General features: G+C 42.2%; 1 protein-coding gene across 6 annotated transcripts in view; it reads left to right on the top strand.

Moving 5' to 3' along the window:
- The window catches only part of SPAG9 (sperm associated antigen 9), a 133709-nt gene extending 110088 nt beyond the window's left edge, over positions 1-23621 (top strand). For 4 of the 6 annotated variants that reach the window (XM_058704499.1, XM_058704504.1, XM_058704505.1 and 1 more), the window contains 14 exons: positions 2-169; positions 587-758; positions 3037-3255; positions 3536-3731; positions 5126-5251; positions 6515-6595; positions 7540-7607; positions 9809-9957; positions 11267-11438; positions 13316-13429; positions 15081-15119; positions 16063-16239; positions 17969-18118; positions 20049-23621. In XM_058704499.1, the coding sequence (XP_058560482.1) occupies positions 2-169; positions 587-758; positions 3037-3255; positions 3536-3731; positions 5126-5251; positions 6515-6595; positions 7540-7607; positions 9809-9957; positions 11267-11438; positions 13316-13429; positions 15081-15119; positions 16063-16239; positions 17969-18118; positions 20049-20164 (1947 nt within the window). In that variant the 3' untranslated portion in view covers positions 20165-23621. The remainder of the gene's footprint in view (position 1; positions 170-586; positions 759-3036; positions 3256-3535; positions 3732-5125; positions 5252-6514; positions 6596-7539; positions 7608-9808; positions 9958-11266; positions 11439-13315; positions 13430-15080; positions 15120-16062; positions 16240-17968; positions 18119-20048) is intronic. The other 2 variants (XM_058704501.1, XM_058704503.1) reach the window with 1 other exon arrangement.
- Positions 23622-25080: the final 1459 nt, after the last annotated feature.

Raw genomic sequence — 25080 nt, 5'->3', positions numbered from 1 at the left:
GCTGTGGTGTGCTGTTGGAGTCAACTTATCAGGTGGGAAGACCAGAGACGGTGGTTCTGTTGTTGGAGCAAGTGTCTTTTACAAAGATGTTGCTGGTTTGGATACAGAAGGCAGTAAACAGCGAAGTGCATCACAGAGTAGTTTAGATAAGTTAGACCAGGAACTTAAGGTAAGCGTGTGCACTGACATCTGACCTCTTCGTTTTTGCTCTTTGGTCCAAAACTGTTTTCTGGACCAGCTTCTAATTGGGATTATTACGCCTTTGCTTATTCCTTGTGCTCTTTTCTAGAGCATATTTTACATACAATAAGCTATATATGGTACAGTTCAAAGAGTTTTGACAAATGTATGCACCCATTTAGAAGCCATCACAGTCAAGAACTAGAACATTTTTATCACTGCTATTTTCTAGTCTACTAATTAATATTGAAAGGTGGTTATATTTTTAATCTTTCAAATAATCTGCAAACTCAAAATAGCATTGGCCTTTACTATAATAGCACTGACCTCTGAAGTATACATACGTATTATTTTAAACATTCTTTTTTTTTTTTTTTTTTTTTTTTTTTTTACTTTGTATACATAGGAACAACAGAAGGAGTTAAAAAATCAAGAAGAATTATCCAGTCTAGTCTGGATCTGTACCAGCACTCATTCAGCTACAAAAGTAATCATTATTGATGCCATTCAACCAGGCAACATCCTAGACAGTTTTACTGTGTGTAACTCTCATGTTCTCTGTATAGCCAGTGTACCAGGTAAGGGTAAGCCACACCCCTTTCTCCCTACCATCTGCATCTTTGTATTGGCGGGAACTGACTTATTTACTGGAGATACGGTCATGCCCCACTCTCGTGGAGTTTATGTTCTAGTTGGGGAAGACCAAAACTAAGCTGGAAACAAATGACTAAACAAGATATTTTCAGTGCTATGAAGAAAGTGAAACACGGTAATATGAGAGGATGATTGGTGGGCAGAGAGTAAGAGCCTGTTTAGATTGATTGATAAGAGAAGGCTTTCTAAAGTTCTGTATTGAATATTATGTGATGCTTAACCATTGGTTTAAACATGAAACAGGCTGGTGATATGTCTGCACAATGGAATATTACTCAGTCATAAAAAGGAATGAAATTCTGATATGTACTACAACATAGATTAATTTTGGAAACATGCCAAGCAAAATATAACCCAGACACAAAAGGACAAATGTATGATTCCATTTATATAAGGGATCTAGACTAGGCAGATTCACAAAGACAGAGATGGAGTAGAACTTACCAGGGCTGGGCCAGGAGGGGCTCGGGGAATAGGGAGTTACTGTGTAATGGGTACTGATTTTCTGGGTGGGTGATGGAAGAGGTTTAGACATAGATAGTTGTGGTGCTTGCATAACATTGTGAATGTAATTAATGCCACTGAACTGAACCCTTAAGAACATTAAATTATCAAGTTTTATGTTATATATGTATATCTTACTCCAATAAAATATTTTTTTTTTTTTTTTTAACATTTTTTATTTATTTTTGGGACAGAGAGAGACAGAGCATGAACGGGGGAGGGGCAGAGAGAGAGGGAGACACAGAATCGGAAACAGGCTCCAGGCTCCGAGCCATCAGCCCAGAGCCTGACGCGGGGCTCGAACTCACGGACCGCGAGATCGTGACCTGGCTGAAGTCGGACGCTTAACCGACTGCGCCACCCAGGCGCCCCTCTCCAATAAAATATTTTAATGTCTATATAAAAACAGCTTTCTAAATAAAACTGAAGGGATTTATCTTTATATGGCAAATGCTTAGTTATTAAATGTATCACTAATATCCTAAGACACTGTATACACCTAGGGTGATCAGTTTTTTTTTTTTAAATGCTTATTTTTGAGAGAGGGAGTAAGAGTGGTTTAAGGGCAGAGAGAGAAGAGGGAGAGAATCTCACGCAGGCTCTGCACTCACAGTCCTGACAAGGATCTCAATCTCACAAACTGTGAGATCATGACCTTAGCCGAAATCAAAAGCCAGATGCTTAACTGACTGAGCATCCCAGACACCCTAGGATGATCAATTTTTAATAGTATGGGAAGTCCATATTTTATTTTATCATTTTTGTTTATTTTAAAGTTTATTTATTTGGAGGGAGGGAGGGAGGGAGAGAGAAAGAGAAAGAGAGAGAGAGAAAGAGAGAGAGAGAGAGAGGGAGAGAGAGAGAGAGAACAAGAACCAGCGGGTGAGGGGCAGAGAGACCGAGACAGAGAGCCCAAAGCAGGGCTGGCCCCTCAAAATGTGAGATCATGACCTGAGCCGAAGTTGGACGCTTAACTGACTGAGCCACTGTGGCACCATGGAAGTCTTTCTTTTGTTTTGTTTTATTTTGTTTTGTTTTGTTTCGTTTCGTTTCGTTTTTTTTATTTCAATTTCTTTATTTTATTTTATTTTATTTTATTTTATTTTATTTTATTTTATTTTATTTTTTATTTAAATGTTTATTTTTGAGAGTACGCACATAAGCAGGGGAGGAGCAGAGAGAGAGGGAGAGAGAATCCCAAACAGGGTGTGCACTGACAGCAGCGAGTATGATGAGGGGCCCAAACTCACGAACCATGAGATCATGACCTGAGCCGACACCAAGAGTCGGACGCTTAACCGACTGGGCCACCCAGGCACCCCCAGAAGTCCAGATTTTAAATAGTAATCTTGATAATTAAAAAACTGTTCTTGCTGATTTGTCAGATAATAGATTTCCTTGTTTTAAACCTCATTAGGTGGCTGCTGAGGAGCTCCTTAAGAACGGAAGTGTCACTTTGTGACATTTTCATGTTTACTTGTGCTTGCAGGAATAGAAATACCAATTTTTTAAGCTACTTTCTCATTTTGTGATGGTTAGTTTAAATAAAATTTAAAGTTACCCTCCTGGCAGTGTATTCGAGTAGCTGTTTGTCTCCCCTCCGTAACCTCATTTCAAACCTATAGTTGCCTTAATGGAGAAAATGCTACTTACAGGGGTTTACTTAGCTATTAGAAAAAGGTTTATCTCATTTTTCAGGAGCCAGAGAAACGGACTACCCTGCAGGAGAGGAGCTTTCAGAATCTGGACAGGTAGACAAAGCGTCTCTGTGTGGCAGCGTGACCAGCAACAGCTCAGCAGAGACAGACAGCCTGTTGGGGGGCATCACCGTAGTTGGTTGTTCCACAGAAGGTGTGACAGCAGCCGCCACTTCCCCTAGTACCAACGGTGCTTCTCCAGTGATGGAAAAACCACCAGGTATCTCTCTCCTCCTTACGTGTCTTCAGTGTCCGGAGTCTGAGCCTGTCTCGCGTGCCTCATTATGGACTCATACTTAATGTAGATCTTGAAGTGACGAGGATGAAAGAGCTTGAAAGAAGACACTGTGATGACTCTTAAGGATTCTAGTGTCTCATGATACGGTGTGGAGGAGGATGGGGTCGGTGGAGTGGAATTCTACAGGGGTGTTTTGTGCGGGGAAACTATTGGGAGGAAAGCTCAAATTCCGAATGGCTAGCATGTGTTATTTATTTTGTAGAAAAGGAAGCAGAAAATACTGAGGTTGATGAGAACGTTCCAACAGCAGAAGAAGCTACGGAGGCTACAGAAGGCAATGCAGGGACAGCTGAAGACACCGCGGACGCCTCCCAGCCTGGCGTCTACACAGAGCATGTCTTCACGGACCCTCTGGGGGTTCAAATCCCAGAGGACCTCTCGCCTGTGTATCAGTCAAGGTATATGGATGGGCCGGCAACTCAGGAAACCAGATAAGTGTTTATGTAAAAAGAACCAGAATCCTCTCAAGCAGCCACGGGATTCCCGCTAATGGGATCGTGGCAGACTGCGGTGTCATTATGTATTCCCAGTGTGTCTGTGTCTCCACTTATCCTTCCACTGCATTCGCTCTGGATTTCCACTCCCTCCTTGCCCCCCTTCACTGTGGTCTCTATTCTAACAACTTAAAAAAAAAAGTCTTACCTGGTCAAAATCTTCCTGGCCATTTTCTCCTCTCATACGATTTCTTTTTTCATTTCCATTCAAACTGTGATTGTGCCATTTTCCTTCCAGCCCTCCTCTTACTTCAACCCTAGTTATCTACAAAATTGGCAGTTTAGATTTCCCATGTGGGCTTGGATGACTTTTGTAAAGTTTGTTTTCTGGCAAACAGCTCTTCCTTTTTATTTTTTTATTTTTTTTAATGTTTATTTATTATTGGGAGACAGAGAGACAGAGCATACGCATGAGAGGGGCAGAGAGAGGAGGAGATACAGAATCCAAAGCAGGCTCCAGGCTTTGAGCTGTTAGCACAGAGCCCGACTCAGGGCTTGAACTCACGAACCGCAAGATCGTGACCTGAGCCAAAGTCGGATGCTTAATCAACTGAGCCATCCAGGCGCCCCAAACAGCTCTTCCTTTAAAGTGTTTGATAATACCGGCCCATTTAGTGAATTCTTTAATTTTATTTTCTGCCTTCTCTAGGCCTTTATAGAAAGCTGATGGGGATACATTTAAATGTGATTCTTTTTACAATTTAATAGTCTTCCTCTTAGTTTATAGAACAGTCAAGGGCCTATTAACATTTGTTAATTTAAGAATAAACTCATCTTTTTAGAATTAGCAGGTATGTTTTGGATTTGATAGCTCAGTTATCTTTTTCTAAAAATATTCTGACAATCCAAAAGAAAGAAGGTCTTGGGAGAGAATGCAGGCATGTTTTAACTTAATACTTTATACTTTTAGAAAATTCTTTATACTCATTCTCCTTTGTGTGTGTATATGATTTTTAAACAAACCATCCTTTCCTCTCCTTCCCCCCCCCCCAAGAAAAAACTTATAAAATGAAAAAGTAACCATAAAGGAGAGCCATAATTATAGTCTGGATATTAACTGCTATATTTCATTACTGTGTCTTAACTCCTTTTTGTGCACCTTGGTCCTCCCTAGTATGTTAATGTTACTTCTGGTATAACTATTGAAATACTTATTATAAGCACTTAAATTTGGCTTTTCTGGAAGTCTAGTGTTTGATTTTATTTTTTCCAAGTGTTAAACTAAAATATAGAAGTGTTCAGTCCCTGGAAACTAGCTAAGCTTACTTCAATCTTTTGCCTTTCCCCACCTTTCCCAGTAATGACTCAGATGCGTATAAAGATCAGATGTCAGTATTGCCAAATGAACAAGACCTGGTAAGAGAAGAAGCCCAGAAAATGAGTAGCCTTTTACCAACTATGTGGCTTGGAGCTCAGAACGGCTGGTAGGTGCTGGCTCTTTTAATATTGAAGTATCTTTAGTTTTTGACTCTTGCTTTTGGAATCAGAAGATAAGTAAGTAAAATGTGGTACGTCGGCGTACAACGAAATATGCAGAGAACTCAAGTACATGCAGATTTTGCGATGATGTTCCAGCTACCTCATAAACTGGACTTGTGCTGCGTATGAATGGTAAATCATATAGTTCTTTGTCATAGAATGTTCTCTTTATATAATTCTCTTGGAGGAAGAGGTAAATAAAACTTTAAAATCTGGGTGATCCAGAAATAGAAGATCCTGGACAGCACAGAGACAGAATTATTGATGCACAGAGGGTTTATATAGCTAGAGTGTATTCAAGAAATACGAGTGATTAAACGAATCTTTTTGGCTGGGGGAAGGCCCAGTTCCAAACATAACCACTCGGTAGAGTTACTATGAAAACCAGGACAGATCCCTGTCTCAAAGCCTAGGAGATAACTAACATTACATAGCTTATTCACATTCTAGTGCTGTGCGGAGATTCAGAAAATTGTGCTTGCCTGCAGGTCAAGCAAGGTCACTAGTGCGTCTTTTCCATAGGGGTCTAATACTACAAGATGGAGGGACAGCAAACTTTTCTATGAAGGATCAGATAAGAAATACGTTAGGCTTTGTGGCCATATAATCTCTGTAGCAACTTCTCAACGCCACTGTGGTGGCACAGAAACAGCCATGGCCGTGACCGTGCATAAGTAGATGAGTGTGGCTGTGTTTCAGTTACACTTCACGGACACTGAAGGTTGAGTTTCACATGTCTCAGATGTCATAAAATACTCTTTTGATTTTTTTTTCCCAACTGTTTAAAATGTAAAGACCATTTTTATCTTGCACACTGTACTGAGGCAGATGAAGGGCTAGATTTGGCCTGCGGGGCATAGCTTGCCACTCTCTGATGTAATAAACCAGACTGTTATCAGACAGTTATAGTTCCGTGTGGTAGAAAAGTAAGGTAATTTTTTAAAAAGGAGGTTAGCCAAGGATCCTGAAGTATGTTGTAACCTGAAACTAACCAATCATGTGTTATTCTAGTTCTGGCTTTTCATTCTTCTGTGTTTCTGTTTGCTCAAGCAGCTGATTTCTCTGCATTAGACTCTTGCTGTTTGTTATTTCCTAAGATTTTTGTGGTAATTCTTCTTTCCTCCTAAAGGGACTTTGTGGTCATTGTGAGATGTAAGCAGCGACTTGATGTTCTCTGTGCCTTACCAGTCTTGATTTTGCTCTTGCAGTCTGTATGTGCACTCTTCTGTAGCCCAGTGGAGAGGATGCCTCCATTCCATTAAACTTAAAGATTCGATTCTCAGTATTGTGTAAGTTTTATTTTAGAAATTCTTCCTTGTACAAATACGTATTTTGATATAAACTATCTTTTAAGACTATTAAAGCTGACATGTGCTTCACTATTAAGTCAGTATCCAGACTGACTTAATATCCTCTTCATGGAGTCAGAGAAGACGAATGAGATTCAGACTCTTACTAGAAAGTAAAATAGTCCTTTTTTTTTTTTTTAATGTTTATTCATTTTTGAAAGACAGAGAGAGACGGACCACAATCAGGGGTGGGGCAGAGAGAGAGGCGGACACAGAATCTGAAGCAGGGTCCAGGCTCTGAGCTGTCAGCACAGAGCCTGACGTGGGGCTCAAACTCACAAACTGCGAGATCATGACCTGAGCCAAAGTCAGATGCTCAGCCGACTGAGCCACCCAGGTGCCCCGAAAGTAAAATACTTCTTAAGTAGAGCTTTAAGTGAAACTTGCCAGGTTGATTCCTCACCATAGTGTGAGCTCTTTAGTACTCTGGAACCTATTTATGTTTGTTTTAGGATACTTTTTATACTTTGTACTTTGTGAATATGTTGATTGGGGCACTGATTCACTAGTCTGTTTCCATATGTTGACTATCAAAAACTCCAAAGTCCACTCAAGGAGTCTGTCTCTGGTCTGTGGACCTTTTGCAGTGAGAAAACTTGGGCCAGAAAGTAAAACCACTGAGTCACCACACAGGCTGTTTATTTAGCTCAGCTGACATTTTTATAGCAAGACTTTCTCAATCTGTTGGTCTCGGGGTTGTGAGTTTGAGCCCCACGTTGGGTGTAGAAATTACTTGAAAAGAGTGTATTATTTGGGTTCTGGTGTAAGCTCCTTGTCTATCATGGGTTGGCCCTCTGAGAGCCTCTGAACTACTAGCTCAGTAGCATGTGGCACCTCCCACATTCCCACACGGAGCGCTCTGAAACCCCGTTTCCTGTTCGCAGACATGTGAAAGGGATTGTGTTAGTGGCCCTGGCTGACGGCACCCTCGCAATCTTTCACAGAGGAGCTGGTGAGTTGTTACGAATATAGAGTGTGCACTAATCTGTTGCTTTGCAAAAGCATTTTCTAGCAGATTAGCTCTGTTTTAAAGAAGTGATACTTAATAGGAGAAAGAGTAAGGGTTTAAACTGAGTGCTAACAGTGTATGACTTTAGTAGATATGTGCGTGCATATAGTTTATCGTTTCAAGGTGCTCTTGCATAATGTGATATGGAGGCACCTGTTTCTCGTTAGTATACTTAATTAGGAGAAGTTTAGGGAGAGGAAATGCTTTCTCTTTTTCAATATTTTAAAAACTAATTTACGACCACTTAGATTTGGAAAGTTTTTAAGTTTTTAATTGGATATGGTGTAATCATTTTCATGTCATGTTATTTATATCCTTCCTCTTTTTACAACCAGTATATCTGTCATCAGCAGACAGGGGCTGGTGGAGGTCCAGAAACCTGCCTTAAGTTAAAGAAAATAGGGAATTGAGCCTGCGATACTTCCTGACTCCTTGGTACATGTATCAGCCAAAATGATCATTCATTTTCTAGGTAGAAATTAGATTGCTAGAGCAGGAGAATATTCTATAAACATAGATACACTGAATTCAGATTTTAGCAGGGCTTTTCCCAAAGTCTCCTATCCTTCTGGGCTTGGGAAAATGTGGGGTAGATGATGTTTGGGTGTCTTTGTAACCGGTCCCTAGAGATTGCTGGTTAATGACTCCGTATCGTCAGAGAGTGAGGGCGCTCAGTTTTACGTTGTTCCGACCCTTGTAGACTTTGTGTGAGCTTAATCCTCACAGCAACTTCTGAGGAGGGTCCTGTTGTCATCCTCATAGGTGAGGAAAGTGGAGGCACAGAGGCTTTTTTTCACGCCACAGTCAGCTAATAAGTACGAAAGCTTAGAAAAAATGCGGTAGTAAATGTTTTGGCAAGCTGAATCCAAAATTATAGTAAGAAAACAGACAAAATACACGTAATATGTTTACATATAAAGTTCTGCATTGGGGTTCAGAAGAGTAAAAAGGGGGGCAACATGTCTGAAGAATGAAAAGTACCTAACGGTTGACCACAAACTCAGTATGAGTTACTAAACATCTTTTTATTTTTTAAGTTTATTTATTCATTTTGAGAGAGAGAGCACAAGTGGGGGATGGGCAGAGAGAGGGAGGGAGGGAGAGAATTCCAAGCAGCCTCCAAGCTGCCAATGTAGAGCCCAATGTGGGGCTCGAACTCAAAAACCGTGAGATCAGGACCTGAGTTGAAACCAAGAGTTGGACACTTAACTGACTGAGCCACCCGGATGCCCCTGAGTTACTGAACATATTAAGCCTCGTAGAAATCCATGTGCAGGACAGGGCTGGTGATAATCCTGCCCCACTCTGGTAGACAAACAACATGTTAAAGGAACACGGACAAGGCAGAGTTAGGATGAAGGGTCTGTAAATTGGGATGTGTACAGAGCACATGGCAAGAATGATTAATTTTGAGAGGAGAAGACATAGGGCAGTAACAAAAAAGTGGGACTGGATTATTCTATTTCCATTGGGCAAAACTACAGACTAATGGGTGATTATATACAAGGAGGCAGACTTGAGCTAGTCAGGCATGGGGAATATTTTTTTCCGACAATTCATAGCTTTTGCAAAATGCAACAGCTGCTTTGTGAGGCAGTATGTTTTCTTTCACTGAAATAGTTCAAGCAAGGTCTACAAAGCAAGCTTACAGTGGTTGATTCCCATTTGTATTTCTGTCATCACTAAAATGACTATGTGCATAATTCCTAAAGTGTTAGCAACAAGTTGTCCTTAACATCTACCCAAGAAACATCAAAATGCAAGTGAGTGAGAGAGATATTATCCAAAGAATTATACTAATTCTTAGTGGAATAATATGGAATAATAATTATTCCATTCTAATTCTGAAACTATTATTATAAGCAGATAACTTATTGCTGATTTATCCCATCACTGCTGTTGTTAGTGTGGAGATCCAGGCACCAGGTGGCTCACAGGACCAGATGACCTGTGACATCTCTTTCCCAACTTTGCAGTAGACAGAATGAGAGTCTGTCCCTGCAAAGAAAAGATAAAGTGACTACATGGTATTTTGCGGTGCTTCATCAATAAATGTATCAATTCACGCAAATAGAATGTTTCTTGTGTTAAAATTGAGGAAAAGGTGATGTGCATTAACTAATAATCCATTTCTTGTTTTAAAGATGGGCAGTGGGATTTGTCAAACTACCACCTGTTGGACCTTGGACGGCCTCACCATTCTATTCGGTGCATGACTGTGGTCCATGACAAAGTCTGGTGTGGCTATAGGAACAAAATCTATGTGGTTCAGCCAAAGGCTATGAAAATAGAGGTAAGTGAACCCATGCACGCTTCCGGTACTTACTGAATTCGTATTTTCTGAAGACGCTAAGACTCTAATTATTTTTAGATTCTTCAGAAACTATTTTCTGAGTCTGTGTGTTTTAGGACACTTGAGTGATGATATTGGACGACACCTTAGCTTTCTGTGTTACTTCATCTCTCTTGCCACTTACGACTGTGGTGGGAAGTGGTTTGTTTTGTTTTTTTAGGAAGGGGGATGCACGCATGAATTTTTTTAATTTTTATTTTTTAATTTTAATTTTTTAATTTTAATTTTTTTTAATGTTTCTATTTATTTTTGAGAGAGAGAGAGAGACAGAGCATGAGCAGGGGAGGGACAGAGAGAGGGGGAGACACGGAATCCAAAGCGGGCTCCAGGCTCTGAGCTGTCATCACAGAGGCCGACGCAGGGCTTGAACCCACAAACCATGAGATCACGACCTGAGCCGAAGTTGGCCGCTCAGCCGACTGAGCCACCCAGGCGCCCCCACACATGAATGTTTAAATGTGTGTCTGAATATCTATGAATACATATGTGTATGATTTGGACACAGGGTTCTTGATAGGTTTAATTTTGTGTGGGTTGTTTGGGACGAGGCTTCTCCAGGCTCCGCCGCCCCACATGTATGCAGGCAGACCCCTCTCTATGTGTCCTAGACTGAGAAATAAGATTGCAGTGGGAATTTGTTGTGAAAATAAAAACCTCTCGGCATTGCTTTCTTACAAGTTTGGCCACAATACGTAAATTCATTCTAATAATTTTTAAAAAAGGAAAACAGCAGGAAAATTTTAAGGTCAAAGTCCTTATTCCTTTGTTCCCAATCCGACTCTGTTCCCTGGAAGTCCCAAAGTTAATCACTTGGTGGGTTTCTTTACCCCCAAATCCGTTTCCTCCATGCAGGTATACACACGCACAGGCAGCATTGTAGGTTCCTTTTTGTTTAATTATAAACAGGCTCTTACTTCATGCTTTGCTTTACGACAATACAAAATCCTGAGATCAAATTCAGCCTTTTTGTTGGACTTGTTACAGAGTCCGGATATGCCAGTATTCCTTTCGCAAGTTGATCCCTACACAGTGCTGAAATCTAGCACCCGTTGTTTGTTCTTTGTTTTGTTTTGTAGTCTGGAGTAAGAAAAGTGTGCATGTAAGAGTAATCATATTTATTTAGTAAATGCTATTTAGGCTCCTCTTTTAAAATATTCAGTCTGTCAAATTGTTGTGTAAATTAGCTCAGTTTTTAAACACGAACTCTTACATAATCAAAGTAACATTGTGATTGAACAATCTTTCCTAGAAATCATTTGACGCACACCCCAGGAAGGAGAGCCAGGTGCGGCAGCTTGCGTGGGTGGGGGACGGAGTGTGGGTCTCCATTCGTTTGGATTCCACGCTCCGTCTCTATCATGCACATACTTATCAACACCTACAGGATGTGGACATTGAGCCTTATGTAAGCAAAATGTTAGGTAAGCTTCCAAAGCATTCTATCTTTATCGGTTGGAGAAAATGTTTTATTTTTAAATGGTCTCAGATGCTAGGTAGAGCCAATGAATAAGTTGCCTCAGGACTAGTGAGCCATTATCACTGGACATGCCAGGCAGATGCCCCATGTGCTCCGTGGTCCTTGACAGAAACTTGGGATCATTTTTGACTCCCCTCTGTTCCCCACACCTAATCCATCACTGGGAGCTGGTCAAGTCTGCCTCCAAAAATACCTTAAATCAGTTACTTCTTTATCTCTACCATCACATCCCTGTAGGCCAGGCTGTCTTCCTTACCCCCCTGGATATCCATGAACCTCCTAACCGGTCTCTGTGTTTCCACTCCAGTCTGTTCTCTGCGTAGTAACCAATGTGCAAAGACCACCATGACATACTTATGTAATGCCAGCCACTTCTAGAATATTCCTGCCTTTAGGTGAGGTGACGTTTTGTGACACCACCACGAAGAACTGGTCCCATGGCTTGGACCACTCTCAAGCTCACCAAGTTCTTGCCCATTTCAGGTCCCCCACGTGTGCTATTATACTGTGCCTGAGAAGTTCTTTTTGGCCCCTTTTTACTTGGCTTTCAGGTCATAGCATATATGTCACATCCAGGACAGACCTTTCCTGATCTTCTAATTTGATTTAAGGTCCTCCTTCCTACTTTTTCTTCATGGGATTATCATTATTGTGGTTGCACCAATACTATTTACTATTTGATTCTTGTTCATTGTCTCTCTCCCCCAAAGACCATAAGCCCATGAAAGGCAGGGACCATCGCTGGCTTGTTCCCTGCTGTAGCCTAATTTAGCACTCTGTGATGGTTAGGAATGTCATAAACACAAGCCAGTTTCAGGGTATACTATGACTATAGGTTAAAGATCTCTAGCTTAGACTGAATGGTCGTTAAGGCTCCTTGTAACTTCTAACACTCTGTGATCGTGTTCTCGGTTCCTATAAGTAGATCCTGTGAGTGACTAAATGCTATTTGTCTTCAATGTATTATTACCTATTTTTGAGTTACTCTTTCAAGTCTCAGAAAATAAGATCAGTCGTAGAAATTCCCTTCAAATGAAAAAGTACATCCCATCTCCCTACATTATGTGTCTGTGGTACCTAAAATTTCTAAACTGCTGCAGAATCGAAGTATGTAAACAAGGAAAGAATACACGTTTTGACTAAGATTGTTTTTATCTCTGTAAGGAAATTTAAGGCAAAGCAGAACTCTTACAGCTTATAAAAACAAAGGACATTTGATTTTCCAATCTAGCAAACTCTGTTTTTGTTGAGTTCTTTGTTTTATTAATTTTTTTTTAAAGTTTATTTTTACTTATTCTGAGAAAGAGATATTGAGCAGGGGGAGGGGCAGAGAGAAAGGGAGACAGAATCCCAAGCAGGCTCTGCACTGTCAGCACAGAGCCCAATGTGGGGCTCAAACTCACGAACTGTTAGGTGTGACCCGAGCTGAAGTCAAGAGTTGGTTGCTTAACCCACTGAGCCACCCAGGTGTCCCACTGTGTTTTGTTTTATTTTGGGTTTGGTTTCGTTTGGAGTTTGGATTTTGCAGCTCCCTAATTAAATCTTGTGTCCTACCTCCTGATCAACAGAATTTTCTTTCTGGATGGTAATTTGATGTCAGCCACTTTTCGAATTTTCTTTTTTCATTAGCCGTGAATTATCAGACAGGTGTTGTAAAGCCCATTGAAAATGTGCTTTGATGTGCACCTTCAGGAAACATCCAACCAGCTCTGGTCGACATTCCCGTCTCTTGTGTTAATCCAGCCATTCTGTGAGGGGCTTGGAACCTAAAACATCATTTGCTCTAGTTTTTCAATAAAAATTTTCCCCCCTGCTCTACAGGTACTGGAAAACTGGGCTTCTCGTTTGTGAGGATCACAGCTCTTATGGTGTCTTGCAATCGTTTGTGGGTGGGGACAGGAAATGGTGTCATTATCTCCATCCCATTGACAGAAAGTAAGTATATTTTTAGCTGAATGCCACAGTACAGACAGAAGAGTTGCAGGAGGTAGTTGTGTCCAGAATTCAGGCAGAAGGAATGGTTTTGGCATTGGCAAATCTGTGGTAATTCAGAAAATCAAGCCGGTGACAAAGACCTAACTATTGTCCTTTCGTTACTTATACAAAACTTATAAACTGTAGCGAGTACCAGTGTCCCTGCATCAGGACCAACATTTGTAACTAAACACGTTGCATTGCAAGAAGCTCCTTTTCTCAATTCAGGAATCCCAGTCCTATTTCCTCCTTTAGAAGAAGGTTCGAGTCCGGAGTCCGGCTTTCTTCCAGTGTTAATACATCAATATCCGGAACCAGTGCCTAGAATCATTCTGGTGTTTCATCTCTCCAGCTGTTACTTTACTTCTACTCGGTTTATTTGAGGTTTAGAAAATGTTGTGGGAAGTTTCTAAGGTCAGCAAGCAAGCACTTATGCTGGAGACAAGCCTTCTCTCCTGTATGTGTAAATGGTGTGAACAAAATGTACATTGTATGTTTTTTAGATTATGTTTCATTATTGTTACTTTTGTGAACAAAGTATACATTGTATGTTTTTCATATTATGTTCCATTACATTGATTATTCATCCAGTGAGCATTTTTGTGTTACAGAATTCATGGGCAGGGAATGTTTTGAAAACAAGTGCCCTAAGTCCATACACAAACATCCCAGAATTTCCCTACCTTTCTTCAGGGGGCAGACAGGAGGTGTGGAAGGTGGTTTATCTGGAGCTTTTGAAGAACCTTAATTCTTTTTTGTTTTCTTTTTCTTTTTTGTTTCTTTTTACTTATTTTGAGAGAGAGAGAGAGAGATAGAGAGCAAGAGGGGGAGGGGCAGAGAGAGAGGGAGACAGAATCCCAAGCAAGCTCTGCACCATCCGCACAGAACGCAAGATCATGACCTGAGCTGAAGAGTCGGCCGCTTAACCGACTGAGCCATACACGTGCCTCTGAAGAATCTAAATTCTTAATCCCAGCAGTCTTTTCTGTAATTACTTATAAATCTACATGAGTTCATTTCAGTTCTTTGTAAAAGAGAGTTCCATTTTAGCAAAGCCATTTGAACAAGATTTCTTCTTCTTTGTTTTAAATGTTTATTTAGTTTTAGTGTTGAGAGAGAGAGTGAGCAGGGGAGGGGCAGAGGGGGGTGGGGAACAGAGCATCTGAAGCAGGCTCTATGCTGACAGCAGCAAGCCCAATGCAGGGCTTGAACCCACGAACCATGAGATCGTGACCTGAGCTGTCAAAGTTGGACGTTCAATCAGCTGAGCCACCCAGGTGCTGCTTGAACAGGATTTCTTAAAGGAAAAGGGGAAATAATAGCATTTAGAAAGTGCTCTCTGTTAAGTTCTTCTTCTTTGAAATTGCTTTATAATTAAGAAAAGCAAAATCCCAGTAAATCAAATTGTCCTTTTTGAGCAGAGATATTCTACAGAGGCTTTGGTAAGAACTTTTCATGTTGGTATTATACCAAGCTGGACTTTGTTAGTGTAGTCAGGAGCTTGGAGTGCCAAGCTGGCAGCTGGAAGAGAAGTCGCGAGAGTGGAGGCTCATGGTGGTGTTGTCCCCTGCCGTGCGCCTCTCCATGTCCCTTTCCTCCTCTCTCACTGTAGCCGTAATCCTCCACCAGGGACGCTTACTGGGGCTGAGGGGTAAGTGCAGATCCTGAACCCAGCTCTTCTTCCTGGCTTCTGATGGCCACTGGGAGGCTGTCCTCTGGCTCTAGATGCCCTCTTGAATGTTCTTAAATGCCATCCACTCGCAGTCACTGCATCGCAGCAGGTGTCCTGTCCGTTTTGTTTTTTAATATTTGTTACACGGCCAGCAAACTACTGCTCAGCGGCTTAGTGTATTTATCATCTTTTGTTGCAGCTGAACTTTCTTTCGGACTTTGTTTTCCTTCCAGTAAAAACACGAAACATCTCTTAAAACTGTCATTAATCTCCATTGTTTACTCTTGTTACCAGCCATGTTTCTTTCATTCACTTACTGGCCCATGGAATGGGGATGTTTTGTGAGTCTGGTTGTTCTAAAATAATGCAGCAAACCATCAGTCTGGTATAAAGAAAAGCCACCTTTTTGTCGTGGCTGGATCCTTTAAACACAGCTTTTTACCACCCACCACCCACCTCCCAAGAGAGATATTCTTACCACAGGGGAGAAAAATCAGAAGGTAGACTATGAAATTTTTATTGAAAAATGTACAAATTTACTTTAAACTGTGTAACTGGTTAGTCTTCTAAAATGGGGATTAAAAAAACAACAACAACATAAAATAGACATTCCTAAGATTCAAATCTGTTTTTTTTTAAATGTTGCCTTTTTTTTTTAAATTAATAGATATGTCTAAAAAGTAAGCTTAGTTATTGCTAGACTGGCAAAATCCCCTACTCCATTTACTGAGGTACTTAAAAATAACTAGCATGCTATATTATCTTTTTTTTCCCAGCTTTGTCTTGAGTTGGCATCGCTGCCCTTGTTTTTATCTCAACTGGCTGTAGCTTTTAGATAATATCATAAGGATTAACCAGTAACGTCCTGCATCATCACTGTTTCCTAGGGGGAAATATTTGGTATTTGGTTTTTCTGTTGCAGCAAATAAAACCTCAGGAGCACCAGGAAATCGTCCTGGAAGTGTAATCCGCGTATATGGTGATGAAAACAGCGATAAAGTGACTCCAGGGACATTCATACCCTATTGTTCAATGGCACATGCCCAGCTTTGCTTCCACGGGCACCGGGACGCAGTGAAATTCTTTGTGGCAGTCCCAGGTGGGTTAGATTATTCTGTCGAGAAGTCGCATGTAATTATCTCTTCTATCCCTTGGTCCACTACCTAGCCTAATGCTAAGTACTGGTATTACAGATAATTCCAATATATTATATGAAAAGTTCTATAATTGGAGGTTTTTTATAATGGATAAGGCACTATAGGGATATTTGAATGAAATTGCTTTGGAATCTCTCCTCTCTCCCCCAAGATGAACTTGTTGATTTTTATGTAAGAGACTTGCTTGCTTTTGAAAAGCAGTGGTACTATTTTGTCACCGCAGGGTACCAGAAATGGTTGTGGCCTAATAAAGGAGATGGCTAGAAGGAAGCCCCTGTCATCAGAATTGTGTACAGGAAGGGATGGAGAACACACTCCGGTGCCTGTAGCACAATTGTGGCAAAGAGCAGCAGGCTAGGGGTCCCTGCCTTGCTGTTCACGTAGTTCTCTTGAGCAGGTCATTTAACCTCTGCGCCTGTTCCTCATTTCCTTTTTTTTTTTAATTTTTTTTTTTTTTAACGTTTATTTATTATTGAGAGACAGACATGGAGCGTGAGCAGGGGAGGGGAAGAGAGAGGGGGAGACACAGAATCTGAAGCAGGCTCCAGGCTCTGAGCTGTTAGCACAGAGTCCAACGTGGGGCTCCAACTCACGAACTGTGAGATCATGACCTGGGCCGAAGTCCGTCGCTTAACCGACTGAGCCACCCAGGTGCCCCCTTTTTTAAGAATTTTTTTTAATGTTTATTTCTTTCTGAGAGAGAGAGAGAAAGACAAAGCACAAGCAGGGGATGGGCAGAGAAAGAGGGAGACACAGAATCTGAAGCAGGCTCCAGGCTCTGAGCTGTCAGCACAGAGTCCAACGTGGGGCTCGAACTCACAAACAAGGAGATCATGACCTGGGCTGAAATCGGACCTTCAACCAACTGAGCCCCCCAGGTGCTCCTCTGGTCCTCATTTCCTAAGTGGATGTGACTGATCTCTGCTCTGCTCACCTCACTTGTGGTGAAAATTAATGAAAGTGCTCTAGAACTATAAAGCACCATGTAGGTGAGAGGCGTAGTGGTGATATCCGGTGACAAATGTTCTGTCCACTGACGATACTAAACTGATGTGACTGACCACCTGCAAGCAGGACCCATGCCTGGAAGTTTTCCCCCTAGGGTTTCTGTCCCATTTCATGCTCAAAGATTCGACCTTACAACTTAAACTTTAGAGTAAATGGCACATGTACTAGTAATTTATTTGCCTAATCTAAATTACAAATAAGATGTATTTTTCTTAAATATGAGAGGAAAACCATGGATTTGAAATACATTTAAATATTAATTATGAACATCCAAACTCCTAGCACTTAAGTTGAAGACCTTTTCCAGTGTCTTACACAAGTGCACATGTACCTTTTCTGGAGCCCCTCAGATCAAATGATGTAGATTGTAATACTCTGAAGCAGGCAGCTAAGGCCTGCCTGGCCATACACAGGTCTCATAATGGATTTGGATCCATTCCTGCTTTGGCGCAAAATGGCTCTACTTAGATTTTCAAATTGGGTTCTTATGACTCTTATAGGTGTTTTCTGATCACGTAGAGGCTTCTGGCATTCCCAACACTTTGGTTGTATCACAATATATTTACCTTTTTATTCAACTTTCTGAAAATATTCAGAGAAAATGAGCCTTCCCCCACCCCAGTCCGTGGTAAGTAATAGTCACTTCTTTTCTGGCACAAATAGGTCAAGTCATCAGTCCACAAAGTGGCAGTCATGGCACAGATCTAACAGGTGACAGAGCAGGGCCATCTGCACAGGAGCCTGGCAGCCAGACGTCCTTGAAGTCTATGCTCGTCATCAGTGGAGGAGAGGGCTACATTGACTTCCGAATGGGTAAGTCGTTGGTTCTGGGAGCTCAGTTTCCACTGTGTTCTGTAACCCCGTGCTGCCAGCACGGAGCCCGACCCGGGGCTCAGACTCCCCAACCACGAGAGCATGGCCTGAGCCAAAGTCCACAATTGAACACTTAACCGGCTGAGCCACCCAGGCACCCCTAGCATAACGTTTTTAAATGTAAAAACCAGACCAGAGTTTTTACGTTCTTAGATTGTGTCTTGAGTCTTTTAAAGCATGCCCCAGCACACAGTTTGACCTTGCTGTGGGAGGAGGTGGGTAAAGGAGAGTCTGGCCTGCAGAGAAACATGCAAACCTTGAGGTGCTTTTCCGCCTTCCCTGTTTCCGTCCCTGTTCCCGGCTGATGGTAGCGATGTTTTCTTGGCCCCGCTGACGTTCAGGGGAGACACGTGACAGAACTACAGCAGGTGGGCGGTGTGTCTTGGCCCCTGAGGCCAGAAGTAGGGAGGGTTCCGCCAAAGAGCCTGTGCCGTGAGACCAGTTGTTCAGCTGGTTACAATAGCCCTGCTCTGCTGCAGCAACACCGCTGATGCACCTTTGCTTTTGTTTTTGTTTTTTTTTTTTTATTTTCTTTACATGTTTGTTTATTTATTTTTTTTTTTTAACGTTTATTTATTTTTGAGACAGAGAGAGACAGCATGAATGGGGGAGGGTCAGAGAGAGGGAGACACAGAATCTGAAACAGGCTCCAGGCTCTGAGCTGTCAGCACAGAGCCCGACGCAGGGCTCGAACTCACGGGCCGCGAGATCATGACCTGAGCTGAAGTCGGCCGCTCAACCGACTGAGCCACCCAGGCGCCCCAACATGTTTGTTTATTTTTTAGAGAGAGACAGAACGTGAGTAAGGGAGGGGCAGAGAAGGAGGGAGACACAGAATCGGAAGCGGGCTCCAGGCCCTCAGCTGTCAGCTCAGAGCCTGACTCGGGGCTTGAACTCAGAAACCGTGAGATCATGACCTGAGCTGAAGTCAGGCGCTTAACCGACTGAGCCCCCCAGGCGCCCCCTGATGATGCACCTTTGGAGAGAGGAGTATGGTTTGCTTGCACGGGGCCTTGGAGAGCAGTGTCTTTGATCAGGACCTCATTTCTCCAGTTCACTTAGCTATTTCTGGGAGAACCTATAGCCTGTCTGTGACTTCAGTCGCATTTCTTCATCACCACACTGTCCGCTCACTACCTGTCCTAAACTTGACAGTCATGGGTTGAAGAAGCTCAGTGTCGGGGTGCCCCGCTGGCTCAGTCGTTAGAGCGTGCGACTCTTGATCTCAGGGCTGCGAGCTCGAGCCCCGTGTTGGGTGTAGAGATTGCTTAAAAATAAAATCTTAAAAACAGAAAAAAACCCAAAAACTCAGTATCTCAGTACAGTGAATGGCGAATCTGGTGTCTCCTACTGCTAGGAGTATGTGAAACAGGCAGTTTCTGTTTCTGTGTGCTCTTATGGGTTGTCTCTGATGGGAGAGCTTTACTGTCACTGACGACAAGCAGGGGTTGTTTGGATGTAGCTAGTTTGGGTGCGTGGGCGCTATCTCCACGCTTTCACATGTATAGTCCCATCTAGTCTCACTTCTCAGTTTGAAATAAATGAGAGTAGACCCTGTCCCTTTGGATCGACAGAGGGTTGGATGGCTTTGACTTCTCGGCTTCTCCTCATTTCTGTTAATGTCAGCGTGCAGACGTATTGGGGTGAGTTTCCAATGTAGTATAGTGAACTCACTTTTATCCTTGTGGTCTGAAAAACGAATTCGCCTTTTCAGAAGCTGGGCGAGTGAAGGTTCTGACCCAGGGTATGTGTTGTACTGTGTGCTCTGGAAGCGGAGTCCGCCGTGTTTTGTGCACACTGTTCACAGACCTGTACATGGGCTTGCGTGTTCCATGCTCCACCTAACCCGAGTCTCCTTATCGCCCCCCAGGTGATGAAGGTGGAGAATCAGAACTTCTTGGAGAGGATCTTCCACTTGAACCTTCTGTCGCCAAAGCAGAAAGGAGTCACCTGATAGTGTGGCAAGTGCTGTACGGCAATGAGTGAGCACATAGGAAACCGGTGGAGACAGGGAAGCTGTCTCTTCTGCATGGTTTATTTTCCCTTTCCCCTTAATTTAATGCTCTCTTTGTGAAATCAGTTTCACCACATAATGTGTGAGCATTTTTTTTTCCTGTTAACTTTGTATCACAAGACCTGTCCTTCCCGTAACAATACAGGAACTAGCTGTTTTACTGCACCAGTGTTCCAGGCGATTTCAGTATGTTATGAACAAATCAAAGAATGTTTACTCTCTGCAAACTGAATTCTAGGAAGCAATCCAGATGTGGTTCAGTCTGCCACAGCTGATGTCACTCACTTCGTTTGATGGGGTCACTTTTGAGCTGTCGCTAATAATGGAATCCATGGGAACACTTGATAAGTGGAACTATACCATTTGGTACAATTATAGTCTTCCCCGTGTATTATAAAATTGACACAAACTAGTATCAGGTGGATTATCAGGAGGTCTCTAAGTGTCCCAGGGGGCTAAAAGCTAATTGTAAATTACTTTCACTTTCAAATCTGACAAATCTTGTTTATATATGGTATATAAGACCTTGTTTTCATCAGATTTGGGGGGGGTTTTATATTGAAGAAATTAAGACTACACTATTTAAATAAAAGATTCCTGTTTCTGACTTATTAGAGCTCTACAGTTTATGAGGCCTGCTCTCTGGATATTGTGATGATGATTCTTTCTGAGACTAGTCTCCCTCGTTTTCATACTGACATGTTGGAAAGGGTTATCGTTGATACGGCTCAGAAGATCGCTTCAGCAGTGGGAGGATTTGTCTTTAAGGAAATTGTGTTTTGGGTTCCTGTATCAATGGATGGTGGTGGTTGGTGAAGGTTTCTCCAGGTAAAACATTCACCTGTTCACCAGTTGTGCTGGGACTGCTCTTGCCGGTTCACAAGAGTAAAGCAGCAGCCGTGATACAGTGGCCTGTGAACTGAAGGAGGGACTTGATTAGAAACAGTATTTTCTCTGGTTCTGTGTAGAACTACAGAATAACTAGCACTTGATGTTTTGTATGTAAGTGACACCTTGAAGCTTTTGTGCCCTTTTGAGATGAAAATGCCACCAGCAAAGAGGAAGGCGATGAAGGGGAAGAAGACAAGGCCAAGATACCGTAAAGTAAGAGTTGACATGTTTATCTTTTTACTCATAACACCCATTTCAAAAGCTGAGTCCGGGTTTCACGGATTTTCTTGTTTAATAAGTTTTTAAAGACCATCACGCTGCAGTTCTCCCCCTCGCGAGCTTCTTGAAAAAATGCGTGATTTACCATTTCTTTAAGCAAAGCTAATTAGAAATTTAAGTGTTATTTTAAAAACATAAACCTGTTGAATAAGGGCCCCCGATCGCCAGAAGGAGTGCTTGAAGGAAAAGTAAGCAAACACAGGTCTCAGACTGTGTAAGTGGTCGGAAGCACCAGGTGTTGGTTGTTTCTGAGCTGCCACGCAGAGGTATTTGTAAAAAGCGTGCCGCTGTCCTCAAGCATCTACGTGATTCAGCTAATTGATAAATACGTGGGATTTAATGAGCCGGAGGCAGCCTTTGGATCCACTGGGCCACGATGTGTCTGTGAGCACATCGTGTACACGATGAAGCGGTGGCCACTTCAGATGGCCAGGAGAAAGGAACCCCCTTTGGCAAAAGCTGCAGTGAAAGGCTGATTTTTTTGCTCGAGGTACTTAGTCACTTTTTCAAGGCACCAAAACTTAGGCCCCCTTTTCATAGCGTTCAGCTATATTTTTATTTTAAATCTGAGCCACTTTGGACACTACCTAAAAAAATCCCCACGTCATTACAACATTTTGGGGGAGGAATTGTATAAATTCACAAAAAGGAGACACCAAAGTGTTTGGGAATTTTAATCCCAAGAAATAAACATCCCAGAGTCAGACCCCACTTGCTGTTCAGTTTGTACACGTTTGTGTGATCAAATGTAATTTAGGAAATCAGGAGTTAAAAGATGAAAAATGCGTACATGTTACAGTGGTTCTAATTGTTCTTACTGGCTTTAGTATAGGGGTGTAGCTATTTTATCTAAAGCCGTCAGATTATCTGTGGCCCTGTTAATTAACATCAGGGACTAGAGAGAGTACAGAAATGCTTGTACAATTTGTTTTAAGGGCTTGTCCTTATATAATTGTAATCGTTTAAGTATCTTCTGCAGATCACTTTACTCCCCTTCCCCTCCCTTTCCCCAACAATAGGTTTATATTCTTGTAACATTCACTTTGGTCAAGGTGGTAACATTCACTTTGGTAAGAACCAAAATGTAAGCTTCTTGCGAGCAGCGAAGCGTTGGTGCACACTGCCTACAGCTTCCAACTCGAGGGTAGAGAAGAGGCTTGAATACCTCCATGTAAAAAATACATGTATTGCCCCTGTTGGAAGAAATAAGGGATACCCGAGAATTTTCTCATTTTGTTATGCACGGGTTATGTATGAGGTTGAACCATGTGAAGTTGCCGACGCTCGACCATTGCTAATCTACACAAATGTCAGTATCACATACCCCAACCCGATGCTTACTATGAAATACAGGTTAAAATCCCTGGGAGGCAAAGGGAGAATGTTCTTGAAGAACTACACCATTTTGAGAGTGTTTGTCTCCAACCTGTGTGGATCTACATTTTTTAAACAGGAAGGGATATCTTAATAGATGCAGCTTGTTGAGAGTGTAAAACATTTTGAGCACAAAGTATGCAGCACATAACTTTTCAAATGAAGTGTGTTTGCATAGAAAAGATGAAAATACATTCTCTCAGTTGCTATATTGTTCATTTCTTGTAAAGGTCTTACTACATTTGAGAATAGACCCTTTAACATAGGCTGCCTTAGTAACAAAACAAAGCAAAACAATTGTCTCATAATATTAACTGTCCTAAAGAATGTGCGTCTTTCTTGCAAATGCTGTGGAACTGAATATTTATTTCCTTGTGAGTATTATGACCGTTACCAAAGGACTCCACCAGATTTAGGGCTCTTCTTAATTGATCATGTTGAGAAAGGGACTCGTTTGGCCCCCGTTTGTAACATGGGAAGAGTAGAGAAGAGAGAATTAAATGTGGAAATCATCAGTGCTTTTCTAACAGGGTGACGCTGTTTTGTAACACTAAATGTCTTCTTCTTTCTCTTAAAAAATTAAGTTTTTATTATTAATTTTGTCGTACATTTCTCAATATATTTGAATATATTTTAACCATTTTATGTCCTGAATTTGTTTTTTTGTCCTAGACATTTTATCCAGACTTTTACTGGCCTCTATAATCTGAGAAATGGGTTCTAGAGTGTCCCACTTGTTGTCTCTTAGAGGCTGAGGCTTCATTTCTATGAGCAAAAAGCTCACTTAGCAATGTAGTTATTTCGGTATTTATTTCTATTATGGAATCCCTGGGGTTCGGAATGTAACTTTGTACATGAAATATATATAAATATGTATATGAAACACGTATGAGGTCCAGTGTATTTTGTTTTGTTTTTGCCTTTCCCAGGGGTCTGGACTTGGTTTTTATTCAACAGTCTAATCATCTCCCCCCATCACACAGGGCATTTCTGAGGGTGAGGACTGTCACCCTTTGACACTGACTGAAGGTGAGCAGTGGGGAATGCAGGAAGAACATGTCTGCTCGGCTCACATGTTCAAATGAGATGTGAGTAATAGACAATAGGGCTTTCTAGAAATGTGGGCGTGCTGAGTAACAACCCACGCATGATACAAGGCATACCATTTGCCAGGTTGACTCAGTAACGAGAGGCAGGCTGTAATGTAGATGTTAATAATACAGTGTGCTGACTTGTGACCCATTTGCTTGGGAGAGACTCTGGAAGGAAGGATGATTATAAAACTAATCATGTGGTAGCACGATGTGAACCCACATTCAGTGCAGTGGTATTCAGTCCAATCCAGTGTATTTTGTTTACAAGAAACGTGGGGTTCTGACGTGACGGTAAAAGTAGCCCCGATCAGCATATTAACAGGACAGTTCACTCGGTGAAGGCACAGCCGTCCATCCAGTTGAGGTTGGATGCCCTAGAGTATAACTAATAGCCTGGCTCATTCCTGCTTGACAGGACCTTCCCCAACTGCCCCTCAGTCCTCCGGGGCCTGCCAAGTCATTGTTTTGGAAACTGATGAATTCTTTTCAGCCTCATTCAGTCATTTTACTGAGCCAGCCAGGCTTCAGGTGAGAAGCCAGGGGAGCAGCACAGGAAAGGACACGTTCATTGTAGTTTTTTGTTGGGGGAACGGGACTGGAACACTGTCCTCAGCACGGGAACTGTGGCCGGCAGTCCCACCCTGTGGGGAAACTGTCTTTCAGGCCCTGTGGAGAGAGACTGCTTAAGCCCCCGAGCTTGCCCTCACCAGGCCCCCAGGCTTCTCCCATTCTGTGTAGGCAGGAGAGCCCTGGTGACCACAAAGGGCACGGGCTTAATTTTCTGCAGTGGCCAATTTGTTAGGAAAGATTTTGCAGTGAGGGACTTCTCGGAATGTCTTAAATACTCATAATAATATAGTTCAGTTTTATTTTTAAGTTTATTTACATATTTTGAGAGAGAGAGAGAGCACAAGCTGGGGAGGAGCAGAGAGGAGAGACAGAATCTCAAGCAGGTGCCACACCGTCACTGCAGAGCCCTGTGTGGGGCTGGAACTCGTGAGAGCATGACGTGAGCCGGGACAGAGCGTCGGACACTTAACAGATTGTGCCGCCCAGGCACCCCAATACAGTTCGGTTTTAAACTCCTTCCCTTTAGAGACTTGGGTGGTATACAGTGGGAAAGAAGGCTCTAGACCTGTCCAAGCTCTACCCCTACGGTGACCCTGGGCAAGTCACTTTATTTAACGTGGCACCCCAGAAACACTCATAAAGGCATAAAACTCCACCCCTGAATACTGAACTGGACTCTG

This window comes from Neofelis nebulosa, chromosome 16 (assembly GCF_028018385.1).
Source record: "Neofelis nebulosa isolate mNeoNeb1 chromosome 16, mNeoNeb1.pri, whole genome shotgun sequence".
NCBI classification, from domain to species: Eukaryota; Metazoa; Chordata; class Mammalia; order Carnivora; family Felidae; genus Neofelis; species Neofelis nebulosa.
The sequence above is the reverse complement of the archived record's forward strand: the minus strand, read 5'-3'. Positions and strand labels throughout refer to the sequence as shown.